The sequence below is a fragment of the Filicampus tigris genome, chromosome 6, assembly GCF_054856515.1.
Source record: "Filicampus tigris isolate MCC_2025a chromosome 6, RoL_Ftig_1.0, whole genome shotgun sequence".
NCBI classification, from domain to species: domain Eukaryota; kingdom Metazoa; phylum Chordata; class Actinopteri; order Syngnathiformes; family Syngnathidae; genus Filicampus; species Filicampus tigris.
The window spans coordinates 8,361,877-8,380,358 of NC_141222.1; the positions used below are offsets into that span (position 1 = coordinate 8,361,877).

General features: G+C 42.3%; 1 protein-coding gene across 8 annotated transcripts in view; it reads left to right on the plus strand.

Moving 5' to 3' along the window:
- The window catches only part of LOC147145614 (sodium channel and clathrin linker 1-like), a 24,836-nt gene continuing 6,354 nt past the window's right edge, over positions 1 to 18,482 (plus strand). Inside the window, exons 1-9 of one of the 8 annotated variants that reach the window (XM_086034291.1) lie at positions 1 to 192; positions 10,539 to 10,594; positions 10,661 to 10,796; positions 11,070 to 11,195; positions 11,886 to 11,956; positions 12,434 to 12,524; positions 15,020 to 15,111; positions 15,245 to 15,431; positions 16,238 to 16,336. In XM_086034291.1, coding sequence (XP_085890417.1) covers positions 10,545 to 10,594; positions 10,661 to 10,796; positions 11,070 to 11,195; positions 11,886 to 11,956; positions 12,434 to 12,524; positions 15,020 to 15,111; positions 15,245 to 15,431; positions 16,238 to 16,336 — 852 coding nt within the window. In that variant the 5' untranslated portion in view covers positions 1 to 192; positions 10,539 to 10,544. The other 7 variants (XM_086034293.1, XM_086034290.1, XM_086034287.1 and 4 more) reach the window with 7 other exon arrangements.

Genomic DNA, 18,482 nt, shown 5'->3' on the forward strand with positions numbered 1-18,482 from the left:
CAGCCCATCATTTAATCAACCGCTGCCCTTTTTAAGATGGGCTTAGATGTCACCACACTGCCAGAATCTACAACACTCAACGTCGACGCCTGCCTGTCTTTGTTTGCTGATCATCTGCTTCACACCTGACCGCCACCAACTTGACCTCATCGCTGGGCGCCCCTCCCCAGGATTGGATTGGACCCCAAGTGAGTGGGCAACATTTAACACATAATGCACAAGCATCTTGATGGGCAGGCACGGCCCCCTATGGCCCGCCTGTGGTGACGGGTCACGCGACTTGTGATGTATGATGGAATGCATTTCTGAAAGGCCATAGTTTTTGTGTGGCCATGACAATGAGCTTGTGAAGTTGATGTTAAGTTCTGACTGGAATTCCCAGTCTCTGAGATGTCAACCCTACCTAAAACAAAGGGGCGAAATGTATGCACAAGTCATGGTGTAAATTATGTTGCTGCATGTCTGTTATTGGCTGCATTTGTTTTTTTTTAGCATAGTTCAAGACAAAATGATAACATTGTTGGTTGCTAACGTTGTCCTTCCAAACCCAAAGGAATGTAATTAATTTGACAGAGAAAATTTGAAATGTATGCACCCTAAAGGATTTACATTCTTCTTCAAAAGTAATGAAACAGTAAGGCCAATTCATTTATTTTTGTACCGACTAAAAAAAATTAGGTTTGACAAAAATAGATATTAACATTCCAGGCACAGCATATACTGTACATCAAATTTGTTGATCTAGTACTCAGTTTAGATACTTCCAAAACATCCAATATGGCTGGGGCGTTAACGTACTCAAGAAGGCATCTTTGTATAATGTGTTGTAAATGTTAATGCTTGTGGTTGTTGCAAAGGGCGCCATTCAAGACTATTGACTGGGAGCGGCAGTGTTATGTGAATATACGGCGCAAAGTAAGTGCTGTCTGTATGGTATTAATAATAATTAGGCCGCCCCCCATGCATTTCATCTGCCCTCCTTAAGGATTTTTACACATGGAAAAACATGTCAAGTAAACACACACACTCACACAAAAAATACAATTAAAAAAAACATGATGGACACTGGCCCCAGTCCGCACTGCACAATCACCCCTAGGTCCAGTGGCTATAGTTCTCACATTGTTCACTACTGCATTTCTCTCAGTAACAATGTTCCAATTCAGCAAAATAAAGCAGAGCTAATAGGTTTTCAGTACGTTCATTGAAAGTGGGGGTTGATGTATTCCTCACTGTTATCTCTTTTGCTGATAATACTGTATACACAACCGCAAGGTGAATTATCACTTTTGAGACTTTTTTAGTCTGGGCTGTTTTGGGGATAATATGTTTAGCATGGCACTTTGGAAGATAAAGTCTCACTTGCAGACTGATCAAAGTTTACTTTTGTTTGCGGAACATATCTCATTGGAATCAAGTCAAGTTGGGTTTTTGTACTGCTCGGTGTTGTTAAGTACAATCGCTCTGTACAATCTGGCGTTTTTCTGCTAAGGCTATACAATGTTCCAAAATCTCCCAAGTTCCAGAATAAATCATTCGTTTGGGTCTATATCACAGAACCTTAAAAATGAGACTAACTAATTGCAGATTCTACATTTTCAAACGCTTGCTTGCTTCATGTTCCTAGACCAGTCCTTTATCCCTCTTCCACAATTTTTTTTTTCAATCATAATTTTATCCTCGTTCATCGCTTCCAACACTCTTCAAACTTGAAGAAATGAGACCCCAAGCCCCTGAACAGAAGAGCTAAGTCTGGGTGAACACCAGAAAGTTTCTGGCAAGCACAATCACCCCTAAGCTGATTGTGAATGTTTTAGAGGAGGCGGATCTCTTTTCTGTGGGGGATGAGAAAATTCTTGTTCCTGCCTGTCTACCGGGGATTTGGAATCAGACGAGAGGCAGCTACCTGTTCTTGCCCTCCCCTCTCATCTCCTCAAACTAATTAGAAGGAACTAGCTTTGAATCATTGTGGGGACACACATATTTTACCTTTATACATGCGTTTCATAACGTGTGTGTGAGAGGAGGCAGGAGAGTGGGGGCTGCACGTCACCAAGGAGGAGTGAGATTTCTTCACCTAACCGCTGCACACATGTTTTTTTCAAATTTCAAAGCTGAAACGGCCAATTAAAACTGATCAGACTCAATATGGGCTTTTGGGCTGTTAGAAAGAAGAACAATCCAACATCCAACATAAAAATCAATCAGTCATTCCTCCTGTTCCAGAGAAGCCGCATTACCCAGTCAGCCAGTGATGCCAGACGAGACTGAAACACACAGCCTGTCTAACAGCCTACAGCACATAGGTAGGAGTGGATTTTTGGGATAGTGAAAAGGAAACAACAGATTTGTTCGTCTGTAATCCTAGTTTTTTTTTCCTTTAAATGTTCTCACCACCCCCAACAACCCCATTTGCAAGGATCGAAGCCGAAAGCTTCAACAAATAGAAAAATAAAAATACATAACACAGAGGCACCCATCTGCAATTGAAATGACCTTTACAACATTCAATTAAAAAAAAAAAAAACGAAATAGACTTGTTTCTTTAGAAGTAAAATGACAACAGATATGTACTATTCAGCTCTATACTTTTAAATGTATCTGCCAATTGTCCTGGACAATTATCCCAGTTAACTTTTCATACGGATATTGACTTTCAATTTGAAGCAAGGAAAAAGCCCCTTCTCTAGCCAAAATACAATCGTAAGTATTTGCTGCTCTCTGCTGGACAACAATGAAATATATTGTTATAAATGAAACCATCCATTCTTGAGACACTTTCCACTAAATATCTGATGTTTTGGGTTATTGTTATTGGCTGTCTCGTAAAGGTTCTAGAATGTCCCGCAAGTTACACAAGAGCAGAATGTCAAAGTGATTGTTCCTGCATTAGGTGCCAAATTGATTATTAGATATAGATGTGTGTGTGAGTATCACGTGATGGTGTATACTATGAAGGGAAACAAGCTCATGACAATTTTGCTGTCATAGGTTTTGCCTTCATTAATTAACATAAATGGCTTGCTCCTTGCTCAATGCCAATGAGCAATTTCAACTATTATTCTGTAATCGGTGTGTGTGTGAGCACGTGTGGCATGTCTTAATGAGAGAGGTAGAGTGAGTGTTTTTGAATGGCTTATGCAATATAGCTATTAATTGACCCAGGGCTTTACCACACAGATCAACCCAGCTTTACATAACATTAATAGCTTCTTCTGAATAGATGGATTTTTTTAGGTAATTAAGGCTACTCATTGTTTACTATTGTGCCGTGTTTTCCGCTCCCTGGTCTCGTTGTGTAATTATGCGCACAGTAGAGGCATTTTAATGTTTACATCTGTTCGATATACAGTACTGTATTTGAATGAGACTTGATTCGGAAAATGGAGAACATTGTGTGTACAGTCAGTGCCTATGCCTCCAACTCCTCTGACTCCTCCTACTACTACTACTACTCCTACTAACATGGCAATTACCAATCACTGTTCAGTTCTTCATAGATTCACCGTATTTAGTCAACGCATACACACACATCAACTAACTAGCAACCTCGCGTAAAAAAAAAAAGTATATAAAGTATACAGTATATTGCTTCTAATGAAGAGGCAGCGCTGTTTACTTAAAGTAATTTAGTTTTCAGAGCTGGGCATTCTGTCTATGTGACGGACCGCTCCATCTATCAGTCACTGACGGGTGCCCATTTTCCTGACGATTGTCGGGTAAAATTTTAAAATAAACGGATTCAGCATAGTCGGAAGCATCTATACTTAATCCGTCATTTGTTTGTACTCCGTCATTAGTCTATTTTTCCCGGTGAGGCTTTGTTGGCCGCGGTGAGCAGGGCAAGGAAAATAGTGAGCTGTAGTTGCCTGGGGGACAGATTTGAGTGATGGAGCAGGGCTCTGAACAGTTTCCATGGCGCAATGAGTCACTCTTTCTGTTCAAATAATCGTCTATAGTCTATTTTTACGATGAGGCTTCAATGGCCGTGGCGAGGCTGTTTGTGTATAGAGAGATATGAGACAGTAGTGTGCGTTCAAGCGTGCCTGTATTTCTTCATTCTAACTTTGAGTCCACCGCCCCTCCCTCCTGCTGCTGGGGCATATTACAAGAGGGGAAGGGCAATACCACAATTCCTATAACAGAGGCTTTCGTTTCCCATTGGCCGTGGCCGAGGCTTGCAGCTTCAGGGTCCTAAAAGGAGACGACGCATTTAGACATTTGGACATGGAGCATGGAGGCTCCCATGCCGCAGTGAGTGAAGACCTCCATGTGGTGAGTCTTTTCATTTCGTTTTTAGTCGGAACCGCAAACACAAACCCGTTTAAAATTAGAGGCGGACCGGCCTATAGACTATTAGGCCTACCGGGTACTATTTTTTGATGGAAGGGTACCCTCGCTGCTGACGGATGACGAATGACGGACGCTCAATTTGTACTAAAATGCCCAGCTCTGGTAATTTTATTCATTTAACTTGTATATTTATGACAATTACATTTTGTAGTTTACAGTAAACATTGGGTAACTCTAATCTCTCACCAGTGTCACCAATATTTGAGCTCGAGTTATAGCATGTGTCTTGTCTGGGAAAGGCAAGACGGCTTTAGCTGCTGCTGCTGCTGTTTTTGCGACGACCATAGCTGCAGCAGAGCTAGATGAGCAGCTTATTGAAGCACAGAGCCGGGACACTTTAGATCTGGTTTTGCATGAGGGTGTTTTGTCCAACATGATGGCGTGGAGTATGAACCATCTCTTAAGACACTACCTCTTCTTCCATACTTTACTGCAGTGTTTCCCAACCAGGGGTACGTGTACGCCTATGGCAGGGATGGGCAACCTCAGTCCTCGTGGGCCACTATCCTGCATGCTAGATGTTTCCGTCATCAGGCTTCAACAGAGCTTGATGATGAAAACATTTAATCATTAATTTCCAAGGTGATAAGTAAATCTTGTCAGTCCTTTTATAAGCCCATCAATGAAGTCCCCGCAGAGACAATAACCAGTGGCGCAGACAAAATCAATCGGCAAAAAACAGCTGTATGTCCGCTCAAGTGTCTCATTAAAGCTCAGATGACTGATGAAAGGAAAGTAAAACCTTTGCTGACTAGGGGGGCAAGAGCCCATCACACGAACGGGCGACAACGGCCCATGGCCGGCAACCTCCAGCTCCTGAAGTACGCTGTAGACAACACCTGGATCGACAGACAGGCAACCGTCATTGCAGGAAGACTCGCGGCACCCCCGGCAAAGGTCAAACAGTTCATCGGAGGCTTCAACGAGGAAACCACCGTCCCTACATAGTAATGCAGGACATGCATGCGACAAGTAAAAGGTAGATGATGCGGACGCCTTACAGCAGCCCACTGGCGAACAGGTCCCGAAAAACACCCAGCACTAAAAAGATAGAGCGACAAGCTGAGGGAAGAAGGCGCGGTCGCCACCTGCACGGTAGACAGGAAATGGGAAGCTTCGGCTCAAATCCCCGTAATGTGCTATAATTCCCATGTGGGAAGCTGTTATGCAGCAGGCTGGGAGAGAGGACATTAGCATAGCCATCATCAACAAAAGGTACACAGTGAACATCAAGGCAAGTGTGTTGGCGAAACATGGCAGCTGATGTGCCAATGCTAAGAGAGGCGGAGGAAACAGTAAGTAAAAATAGTAAGCCACACAACAGCATAATATAGGAGAGGGCGTGTAAAAGCAACCATCGCTAGCAGAGGTTCATCAAGGCAAGCTGCAGGCAAAACCCGGTAGCGGCAGTCGCTACGAAGCAATGCCACACGCCACCAAGCTGGGGGAGGGCGCGCAGACTATCGTCACAGGCAAAGCGCACACTAAACAACAAAAGGCAACTCCGGCTGAGAAAACCCAGTGGCGGCAGAGTCCAATAGCAGGCAGGACAGCCGCTGACAGCCGCCAAGCCAAGCACAAACCAAGGTACATGGCATGCACGGTAAGCAACAAAGCAGATGAGCAAACAGAGGAATTTCACCTCATGCCGCACGTCCACACAGAGCTGCTAACAAACACAATGCCACCTCGGCAACCACAAGCAAAGCCGTCGCAGCCACAGGAGAGCAAAAAAACAAATCCGCGGCCCTGAGCAATATGGTCGTAAGGGTCCTAGCAACCGAAATCACTCTGAGAGACCGTGTTCCGTGTGTCACAGGCTCTTATACACACCTTGGGTCACCTGGGACTCCGGGAGTCACTAATGACCTATGATGGTTTGCATTTATGACCTGATGTGCGAAGGGACTATTCCGTGCTGCTAAGCACCACCCCTGCCAGTCAACAGGGGACAAAATAGAACTGCTGTGTGCGGTTGCAAAGCAGTGAGACTGTAGGGTGCTGCAAGAGCAAGGGAGCAGTCACACTTTTTGTTTTGTGTTGCTCTGTCACTGTGAACATAATTCCCCAGAGGAAACCACAGGCGGAGTCTGTTGTTATATTTTTTCTGCACTGAAGGGAAAAGGAGAATTAGAACCCATGTGTCTGGACACCGTGTGTGCATCAAGCACGTACTGATAACATCATTAAAGTAAGGCATATCGATGGTGAATTATTCCATTGATGGTTTTCACTTTGAATCTCAATTCTGCCCCCCAAGTTGCTGTGTTACTGCTATATTCCGTGTGTATTCGTAAGCTTTCAGGTGATGGATGAAAATACAAAATGAATACAGAATATGCAAGAACGGCTCCAATCTGAATCCGTATGTGTAAAGCCTCATCAAGCATGAATGGGGGTTTGGATGCCAATGTAACACTGTGCTGTCCTGGATTATACAGTATGCCACCACTGACCAAATATTTCCAATGTGTGTTGGTAATGAGAGATGCTCCAAAATGTTGTGGAAGGACTCTGGAGTTAATTACCTGAAATATATTTTCTCCTCTTCAGTCGAATTTTAAAAGTGTTTTCAGAATACAATGAAGCCTTTGAAGCTAAATCATTCTGCATCACTTCTGTGTTTCAGGTTGACTGGCCTGAAAATAAAAAAACTAGACAAAAGACTGAAAGGCTTTTATTTTTTTTTTTTTGCTTTTCTATGAACCAACTCAAGCATCTTAAAGTTGATCTGCCTGATCTGATCTGGCAAATAAATGTGAGGCTAATTTCAATAATTTGTATAAAAGAGCCAAGAAATAAGTGAGAGATGACTTCTCAGAGACCATCTTTAACTACAAAGTATTGAAACTTGGCTTCACGGCTGTTGTGTTATACAAGGAATATAGTGATTCTGTCCAGGTCTGCAACACCAAGCGATATTGATCCGGAAGGATTCTATGAGGAATATGTCATGGTGGTGGATATTCTTTGGTTCGCAGATATAGAGGGATGCCACAATGACGAACCGTATTTGAAAATGTGTTCTAAAGGAGGGGCTCCACATTTGTAAATATGGAAGGTCAGTGCTTGTATAATCTCCATCCCAGCATCAGCATGGAGAAATGAGAAGAACAGACTGTACGTGCAGAGGCAGAAGTGTAAATCTGTGTCAAATTCACAAATTGACTGCACATATATCCATTTTTGTTTCTTCTTGTCCTTTTTAAGGTTAGCTACTTAGGGTGAGAGGCTAAGGGTGGAAGGGTGGAAGCCAGTCAATCACAGGGCTCATGGACAAACATTAACGACCATTAACGCGCACATTTGCACTAATGGACAATTTTAGAGTCTTCGTTGAATCAAACATTAATGTTTTTTTTTTAATGTGGAAAGAAACCTGAGGCCCTAGTGCCCGGAGAAAACCCATACAAGCACAGGCATGCAAGCACTGTGAGGCCGACGTGCTAACCACTAGCACAGTGGTTCTCAAATGGGGGTACTAGTACCCCTCGGGGTACTTGAAGGCACTTCAGTGGGTACATGAGATTTTGAAATATGATTAAAAAGCTGCAATGCAAAAAAAAGAGCTTGATCACAGCAGCTTTCTCCTTGCCAAGAATGACAAAGATCCTCAGGAAAGCATAAGCCCAAGTGTCTCACTAAATGCAAAAAGACTCAGTTCACTGCAACAATGAAATGTTCAGTTCAGTTGACACTTGGTAATGCTTTCAGTCTTCTTTTTAATTTTTGAATACATTTTTTAAAAACCTGACAGAAGTGGAAAGGATCTGCAAGGAAGAATGGCAGAGGGTCCCCAAATCCAGGTGTGAAAAACCTGTTGCATCACTCTCAAGAAGACTCATGGCTGTACTTGCTCAAAAGGGTGCTTCTACTCAATTTCTACATTTCAGTTTTTTTCTGTTAAAATGGGGTTCTGAGTGTAGATTAATAAGAAATAAAATGAACTTTTTTTGATTTTGGCAAATGGCTGCAATGGCACAAAGTGAAAAATTTCAAGAGGTCTGAATACTTTCCGTATCCAGTGTTCTAGATATGACTCCAAATGGGGTTCCAAAGTTTAATAAATCAGACATTAATGGCATTGCAGGCTGTTTTTAGTCTTTTTGCTTTTTCGTCCTAAGATGCTTTGCGCTAGTTAGGGGGTACTTGGCTGAAAAAAATATTTCACAGGGGGCACAACAATGAAAAAATGTTGAGAACCACTGCACTAGGAAGCCGGCAAAGCACATCATCACCTGGCGAAGTGAGAAAAGATGCTAAACAGTGACTCAGTCAGACTGTGTGTTGTTTACCTCTAGTTCTTTTATGGCTTTCTAGACTGCCAGAGGCGGTGCTTAAAGCATGGAATAGTCCCTTCATGCATGCACAGGGCAAGAATGAACACCAACAAATGTCATTAGTGATGCCCCGGGTGACCTACAGTGTGTATAAGGCTGCTTTCAGACTGCAGGCATATCAATCAGATCCCTCCTCAAATGCAATTTTTAGGGCTAACTGTCCACATTGTCTTTAGCAAATGTCCAAATAGAATCTGGTCCTGTTCAGACTGGGCCACAATATTGAGCCATCTGACAGGTTGCTGTAGCAATGTCGTCAGAATGAAGGCATTGTCAAGCACGTATAGTGTTTGACGTCACCGCTCCGTATGCCTCCCCTCCTGTCGACAATTATGTTTGGTTGGTGACGGTCGCTGTTTGCACTGTCCACCCGCCCAAAAGCTCTACCCACGTTCGTGTCTTCTCTCCTCGCCTGTGGCATTACAGCTTCCCACGTGGAGTTTTTGCGCTTCCCCTTGCGTCTGCCATAAAGATGACGTTCGTGTGCCTGTCCATCGGCTTATCACTATGTATTTTTGTGGTAGGTGTCTTTCATCGCCTTTCGGTCATGTGCCGCTAGTGGGCTGCCGTCGTGCCGTCAGTGTGCCCTGCCTCCGGCTTAGCATGGCCTTTCCGATATTGAGGGTTCCCCCTGTTGTATTAACTGTGGTTCCCTTGTTGAGGCTGCAGATGACCAGGTTGACCGTTGCCGGGGGGCCACGAGTCTGCTCGCATTAAAGCTTGCCCGTCTGTCGGCCTGGGCGTTGTCTACGATGTGCCTCACGCTATGGAGGTTGAAGGTCAAGGGCTGTCGTCACCTGGTTCGGGTGGTGGGCCTCTACACTCCTTATCAGACGTTTTCACAACCCTGCTGGTGGTGCTCCTGTTGCTGCTCCCGGTCTTTCCAAGAAGAAATTCTCTGCAGAGTGGCAGTTTGCCTCGGAGGTCGATCATTTACATGCTAGTTGGAAGAGGTGAGGTCCCACTTTCAGGACCGTCTCCTTCTTGCTTCTACTGGTGTGTTGTATGCATCTGTCCTGCCTGTGCCGGTGCTTGCGGGATGATGCCGCCGTTTATCTGGCTGCCTCTGAGTCTTGTTTCAAGGGTTCGGGATTGGAGTTGGCCTCTGTTGTTTCGGAGTCTCCCCCGTCCTCTGCGAGGGAAGGCTTGATGCAGGCCATTTTGAGAAGTGCCTCGCAGTGCTGCTATTGGGCGTGCCTCAGCAGTCTCCATCGCCTCCTGAGAGTGCCTTCTTCCAGCGTGGATATCCTTCTGCCTTTTCTGTCTCTGCGTCAAGGGACTATTTGACAGAGCTCCATTCCTGCTGGGGTAATAATAGGACTTTCAGCCGGCTCTTGGGCAGACGGCCGGGCTTTGGTGGCTATGGACAATGCTGCTGCTGCTGGTTTAGATAGCCATGACCTCCCTCGTTGTGTTCCTGGAAGAGACTCTTCGGCAGGCTGTGCAGGCGAGGTTGTTTTGTTTTCAAACGGATCTAGTGTACTTCTAGCCACATAACGCCAACAGATGGCAGTGTCAGTGTGGAAACAGTGCAGTCCTGGAAATCTTAACTGCCATATGCATTTGAACTAAACTTCAGTCATATTCAAACATTTGAAGACCTTTTTGCGTATATTTTGACAAGTGTAGCGGCCTAAAAAGGACATCATCACGTGACTTCACAGGTGCTTATTTAATGGCCAAATTGATGTAACAAAGGAAGGACAGTCACATGCAGACACAAAGACAGTTGTTTATCTTTAATCTGCACTGTACTGTGTATTTATATTCTAGTGTAATAGACATGTCATTTATCCTGTATTCACAACTATCCACCACTATAGTGTGAAAACTTTGCTTATACAGGTGACCATGATGGATGTCAAAGTAAAGTTGGAAAGCGATGTCAAGGAGAACGAGTGGTATGGTAATCTTTAATTAAATTTTATATATATATATATATATAAACCTTCCCACTACCTTTTCAGGCCTCACAGAAAGCTGACGGAGCCAGGCACAAATCAGCTTCACTTGCTACAATTGACATCAGGAGTGGAGTGTAACATAGTAGAGGAGAACGGAATCATTCGTAACTATGAAACTCAAGTCCAACATTTTAAGCAGGTCTGCATATGTTCATATGAGGTTTTGGTCTTGAGTTAATTGCATACGTAATAATAGTGCATGCAATATATTGTTAGCTATCATGTTGTTTCAGAGAAGTCCTTAGACTTTCCATGTTAATCTTAATCATCCGTAATTTATTATTCATGTTGGAAGTTCTGTTTTTGCAAAACTATTTTCTAGACTGGGGATGTAAAATGTTTTCTGGCCTTTAACATCTGTATGTATAAATTGCTTAGAATGTGTATCAGTGTATTTTATGTATTTGAATAGGAGCGGATGCAGGTCACGGAGTTATGGCAGACAGCAGCACAGGAGCTTGACCATCTACAGGAGTTCTACCAGAAACTGTTTATGAATGGACTCAATGCCAATGCTACAGGACAACAGATTATACCAGTATTTTCAACCTAACTGTGCTGTTTTGATTCAGTTTTACGATTTACCCTAACAGAATGCGTATAAGAAATATGCCTTTTCTTATATGAATTTTGACTGTTGTTACGTTCGTCAGGTATCCTCCAAAAAAGATTTCACATAGAATATACGTCATCTACATAGTTTTTGAGGCTTTAGGATGAAGAAAAATGTACGCATGTGCTATATCGTGTGATGGAATGGCAAACAACTGTTATGCTATACTGTAATTTAAAATGTTGGCATTGCTTTCGAGGTGACTGCATAACACTTGATTGCACTTTGCCAACAATTATCAAACAAACACCAAGGGACAACTAAGGAACTACATACATTTGGAATGAATGTGTGACTGAACAGAACAAAACAGATGTAGCGTCAAGAGGGATTTTTTTTTTTTCACAGAGCTGAGTTGTAGCATAAAGTACATTTTGGAGTTCAACTACGGTCTTATACTGAGTAGTTCACAAAATCACTCACCACCACGATTACCTTGCAACCAGCCCAAGGTATACAGTAGTTGTCCTTTTTCACTCAGTCAGACGGCATAGGTTCTAGCCCCCTTGGGACTCTGAGCGACATATGCAATACAGAAAATTGATGGATACATTCAAATGTATGTTGGAAATCCTGCTACATGAATAGTAATCGTGTGTCTTTTGTCACTCACAGACCAACTGTAATTTCCTACAGACAATGACAGGACACAGTACAGAGTTGGAGGACCTACAAATCCAGCTAAGGTAATTCACTGTAGCATGTATTTCGAAAACTAAAATACCCTTTTTATGATGTGAACATACCCGGATTATTTTGTGTTGCCCGGCAATTGGCTGTCAACTAGTTCAGGTTGTACCCCGTCTCATGCCCAGAGTCAGCTGGGATTGGCTCCAAGTTACCCACAACCATAATGACAACTAGCAATATAGAGAACGGATGGATGATTACTGTTTCTCATCTAAAGGCAACATTATTTTCTGATAATGTCACATATTTGGACAGCACACTTGTTACTTGGCAGAAGTCATAGAGCATGAGCATTAGTGCTCCCTGATGATCATTTCTTTGGCTTATGCTAGCCACACCCGCAAGACTGTTTTTATAGCAAACAGTGTCATACCCCTGGACATGGAACAATCAAGAATTGGAAGTTGGATGACTTAAAAATAATCACCAAATAAGGCCTGACTGAATAGTAGGCTGTGTGTCTTGTGTTGTAGAACAACCAAAGCTGATCTGAGAACAGCCACAGGTAAAGTGGATGAGATGACCCGACAGCTCCAGTCTGTTCAACACCAGCTAAAGAGACAGGTGAAAAAAGAAATGCAGTACGGTATTATGAGTCGGATGGTTATGGAGAATTACACATTTCGGTAAAACAACATTGTCATAATTAGATTTGTATCCCCAGATAGCAAAATAGGTGTGGCCCAGCGATGGGCCACACAACCCACCTGCACTTGGCCCACATACCTCAATGAATGAAGGTCCATTAGTGGTCCACATTTGGGCCACATAAGGGCCATATCTCAGCCAAATCAAATATTTCCGGCCTGTATATTTAAACGACCCACATGGTCACAGTCGGTACGAGTCAGCCAGACAACGTCAAGAATGAAATTAACCTGTACCACGTCACACGTAGGTGCCGCGCTCCTGGCACACGGCCGAGTAAGGAAAAAATAAAAAATAAGTGTTGTGTACCTTGCTGTCCCACAGACGCAATGACATGGCATTACAGCTTCCCACGTGGAGTTTTCGCGCTTCCCCTTGCGTCTGACATAAAGATGACGTCCGTATGCCTGTCCCTCGGCTTATCACTATCTATTTTTGTGCTAGGTTTCTTTCATCGCCTGTCGGTCATGTGCCGCTAGTGGGCTGCCGTTGTGCCGTCAGTGTGCCCTGCCTTCGGCAGTGACGTGCACCAGATTGTTTTATCTCACCAATCACCACGCTGTGTGTGTATGTGTGTGTGTTGTTTTTGTTTGATATTTTTTCTCTGTTTGGCGGCGTGTCTGCTCGTGCGACACATGCTTGTGACGTGAAGATTACGTTCTAGATGCCGATTGGCTGACGCCGACGAGGGATGGACGGATATAATGCAAATATGCAGGACGGAACGCGGTGGCGGTTAAGCGATGCCCAGCTCTGCAAACCTAAATTCTTTCTCAACCCCGTTTCTCTTAAAAACTGCAATAGAGCCTTAAACTTAATCCCTTCTGTCCTCAGCACATTTTAAAGACTAAACACTACCACACACACCACTTTAATTAGTTTATAAAGTTTTTTCGACTTGTCCCGTTTATTGTATGTGTGTATATATGTATGTACAGTATTTATGTATGTATGTACCGGTATGTATTTATTTATTTTTAGGCACAAACACAATCATTCACACTCACATTTGTGGTCTATCAAGCGGGAAGTGAACCCATGCCAAAGCAGGTGACTGCACCAATACCTCAACCGGAGCCACAGAAGACCACATTTTTTTCATGTTTGAAAATGAAGTCAGACAATATATTAAAACACTTGTACACTCCACAAATAGGAAAGCACTCAAGACTTTGTATATATGTGAGCGTTTTACAGTAAGATTTTTGTAAAATAAATTCATTTTCCTGTTTGTTTGTCTCTACTTGGCTGTTATTTTGATGTGTTGAACTGTGTTCTTGAATAAAGAATTTTAAATAAATAAATAAATCGCTTTTGGCTGATATATAGGCCTTATGTTGCCCACGTGTGGATACCAGATGTGGACCACTAAAGGAACGTAATTCATTGAGGTATGTGGGCCAAGTGCAGGTGGGATTTGCTATTTATTTTGCGATTTGGGCTTCTTCCGCGGATGTCAGTCAACCTTTAACGTAACAATCATGGCACGTCGTAATGGTGTGCACGTGCACGCGTGTGTGTGAGTGTGATGATAAAATACAATTCTTACGGTTGTGATGTAAAGTAAAACTGCGTGGAAAAAAAATGAAACCGCATTTAAGGGTGGGAGAATATTGGCTATACATAGATGGCCCAGAGTTCTAAATTGATTTCTGAGCCAGATACTTCACTCAACAACTGGCCCATATCTTGTTTGCCAGAATCAAGACAGTGCCCCCTTTGCCGGTCCTGGGCCATGTTCAGTTCACATGCCGTATGCCAGTGCCGACTGAATACCACTGGTGCCAGCTTCATGCCAGATCTAGCACAAATGCCATTGCTATGTGTGTCCATATCAATAACAATACAGTTACTCCAACTCAATGTTTCTTTTTATTTTTATTATGTTTTGTTTTCCTTTTTTTTCCTTTTTTTTTTAAAGACAATAATATAGTAAGGTTCGCTGGATTACGTCAGCTTGTTTGTTTAATATACGGATCGATGAGATGCTTCGTTGCAAAAAGACCCTCCTCAATTGTGTGTCGTGGGGTAAGTGTTTCATTTTAACATGAGCTTTATAGACATTAGCAATGCGAAAAAAAAAAAAATCATTTCAGATGTCAAAAATGTTTGCTGCTCCTAGTGTTTTCTTTTCCGTGGAAAGCGGATCGAAATGGCTCTTTTGAGTGTTAAAGGTTGCCGACCCCTGAGTTTGATAATTGGATTGGGTCAGGACTAGGGGGTTTTGTTCAAACCCTAATTGATTGGTGAAGATCCACATAGTGTTTTGAAATTGAATCGCACTCGTCATAATGACTTCTGACTCTGTAACGTATACCAATATCATAATACTGTATGAAATCAATGTGAAGAATAAGCTCTACATAATTTGGCACCAAATCTGCTTTTCTGTAAATACCATGCATGTTTAGGAGGCGGATGAAGTAGAGGCCCAGAGTCGTGAGGAAGCAGCACAGAGACAAATCCAACACCTTCAGACAACCATCAGCCAGCAAGAAACCAGGTGATTATATATAAAATAAGGTTTTATCTGTTAGTATTTACTGTTCTTAGTTACGTTTTTAATTATTTATTATATATATGGGAAGGTCACTGTGGGATTTTCTCATCAGCTCTTGATGTTTACAATTGCTTAGGATAAAAGTTACATCTCAGGAGGCAGAGGCTGCACTCAAAGATCAATCTATGTGGGAGAATACAGCGGGGAACCTAAAGGCCCGTTGTGCTACTTTAGAACAGGAGACGTATGAGAGTCTGGACAAAGTGCGAGAGTGTGTTCAGATGGCTGAGGAAGCAACATTGCAGAAGGATGAGGTAGGCAAGGTATATATTTTCTCTCTTTTACCTTTCACCTGAACTTGATTTTCAATTAACATTATATACAGTAGATGCTGTTCAATTTGCATTGTTGTGAAGAGCCCCAGCAGATAACTGTTTTTTTTTTTTTTCATTTCATGTGTCTGAAGTGATAACAAAATAGTTTGAAGTAGCTTGCTTCATCTCATGATTGGTGTGAACGCAACGGGAGACCACATGTGGTTTTGTTTGCAATTTGTGTATTAAATAAATAAATAAATTACTTTCCCTATCAATATTGTTTAGGTATCACGATATTTGGCCTAGGTATTACTTGATATCGGACTGAATCCAAAGTCACTGGTCTCGACGATTCCTATAAGGCAAACATCTTCTGTCGCTGAAGTCAGCCTAAAGTCGTAAGGTTACGACCTAAATGTGGACGGGGCGTTAATTTGCTTAAAACTATCCATCCATACATTATCCAATCTGATTCTATGAGAAAACAAGCGTAAAATTACTATTGAATGTAATCTGGGGGATTTTTTTTTCTGCAGACATAAATAAAATGAAATAAGTGCCAATGTTGGCAGCATTAGCAATGACAGTTAAGATTGTTTATTCATTACAAATTAGACATAAATAGCAAATGTTATTTAATGAAGATTTGGAATGTGGGCTACCGGTCATGGACTATAAAAAACAAGACAAAACAAAGCATTGATGTCAATATCAAATATGTGGCGGTGGTTGATCTTGGGAATTTGAGTCTGACTTCCAATCATTGAAGCATAAACCCTGTAACCTACTGACCCTTCATTTATCCCCCTCAGGCTCAGTTAAGGGCAAAGCAGTTGACAGAAGAGCTTGAAAAGACAAAAAAAGCCTTCCAACAGTTGATCCAGGAGGCTAGTCTTTGCTCCAATAAAGAGGTACAGAATGTTGTATGTGCTTAGGAAGCAAGAACCGCTGGCAAGGCTTTCAACAGGTCTGGATATGAAAGTGTGCCAGTTTGAAAATGCGCCAGTTTGAAAATGCGCTTGTCAAGTTAAAATTGTAACAAGCTATCATCTAGATCAGGGTGCAAGACCGGAGATGGTTGAAAGATCCAAAATGGGCTTATAAATACATCAATCCATGTTCTTAGCAGAGCTGGGTATTTTACAAAAAATTGAGCGTACTGTTATTCGTCATCCGTCTGCAGCGTGGGTACCCTTCTGTCGTCTGTCATTTGCTTTTTTTTCCGAGGGTGAAATAAAAAGTAACCGTCTATAGGCCAGTCCGCCTCTAATTTTAAACGGCCGTCCGACTAGATTTTCACGAGCAAAACACCCCCCTGCGTTTTGTAACGTCCAATCCCAATACCCACACTTGCACCCTATAGTCTTCGCTGAAGTGCACATGTAGTCGAAATGCACGAGGGTTGGAGGGCGCAGGTTACAAGTGTACACAAATTGCAGAATTAGGACACTTTGGGTGATGTCATCGACGTATGCACCTGCATCAGCGAGCATGGCAGCACGGGTTGGCAATTTTGCTGTTTAAAATTATATTAAAACGTCAGTAAAGTAGTAGTAAAGTAAAACTCTGTCTCTGTCTTTCCGTCGATCGGAGCTATGGCTCCATTATTTGTACTATTTGCGGCTCCTGCACGATATGCAGCGCATGCGCAGAAGGTTGCTAAATACGGCACACGGGCAAAATAGGTAGGTAAATGGTGGATTTAAAACATCGATTGAAATTGCACATATACATATGATAAACTTTGTAATAATTGGATACTTACACTTGAAGAGACGCTTTTTTCGGGACGCCTACAGGAATTTCACCGAAGGTCGTCAGTTTCCTGCTATTTTGGTCAAATCCGCAATGAATTGTGGTTGATATGCTTCGGGTTAGGGGCCACGGATGTGGACTTCGCCGAAATGTGGAGCAAGGGCACAAAGGGGGCGGGGCGACAGAGCACTTTGCAGAATTGGGACACCCTATGTACTTGTACTCTCCGAGGCAACACGCAAGTGAAGACAAGGCAAGGCGAGGCAGTTTTATTTATATAGCACATTTCATACACAAGGCAACTCAATGTGCTTCATACAAGCAAAGACAACACCTACAAGCATTTACAAACACAACAGTTAACATGTCAAAAGCAAAGTAGAGAAAACAAAAGCAACCAACAAAACTACAACATTTAAGCACATTAGCAGAAAACTTTAAAAACATTTAAAAGTAAAGAAATAAAATTGGGTTTCTAAAATATATAAAAGAATTTTTTAAAAAATATTAAAATTGTCTAGAGGACCTTAATCAAAGGTATGAGAAAAAAACAACGTGTTTAACCTGGATTTTAAAAGCATTTACACTCGGGACTGACTTCTGTTGGCAGCTTATTCCATTCGTGCAGCGTAACAGCTAAATGCAGCTTCACCATGTTTACCTTGAACTCTCAGTTCCACTAATTGACCCAAGTCTGCAGATCTCAGAGCCCTACAGGGTTTATATTCAATCAGCATTTCATTCATGTATTCAGGACCCATTCTGTGATTTATAGACCAGTAGCAACGTTTTAAAATCTATTCTACACTTAATTGGGAGTCAGTGTAAAGCCTTTAGGACTGGAGTAATATGTTCCGATCTCTTTAGAAGTAGTACTAGTAAGAAGACCATTACAATAATCAAGTCTACTGTAGATGAAAGCATGGATAAGTTTCTCCTGGTCTGCTCGCAGCATGCAACCCTTCAGTCTGGATATATTTTTCAGCTGACAAAAGGCTGATTTAGTGATTGATTGAATATGGTTGCTGAAAGTCAGGTCTGAGGCTATCAGTACCCCAAGATTTTGGACTTGGTCTTTGGTTTCTAAATGCAGTGACTCCAGGTGTTTTCTAACAGCAATCCTCTTTCTTTATTGCTGAAAACAATTACCTCTGTTTTGTTTTGGGTTAGGTGAAGGAAATTTTGGTTCATCCAGTTGTTAATTTGCTCTAGACAGTGACACAATACGCTGATTGAACTGGTGTCATTTGGGGACATTGATATATATAGCTGTGTGTCATCTGCATAACTGTGATAGGCAAC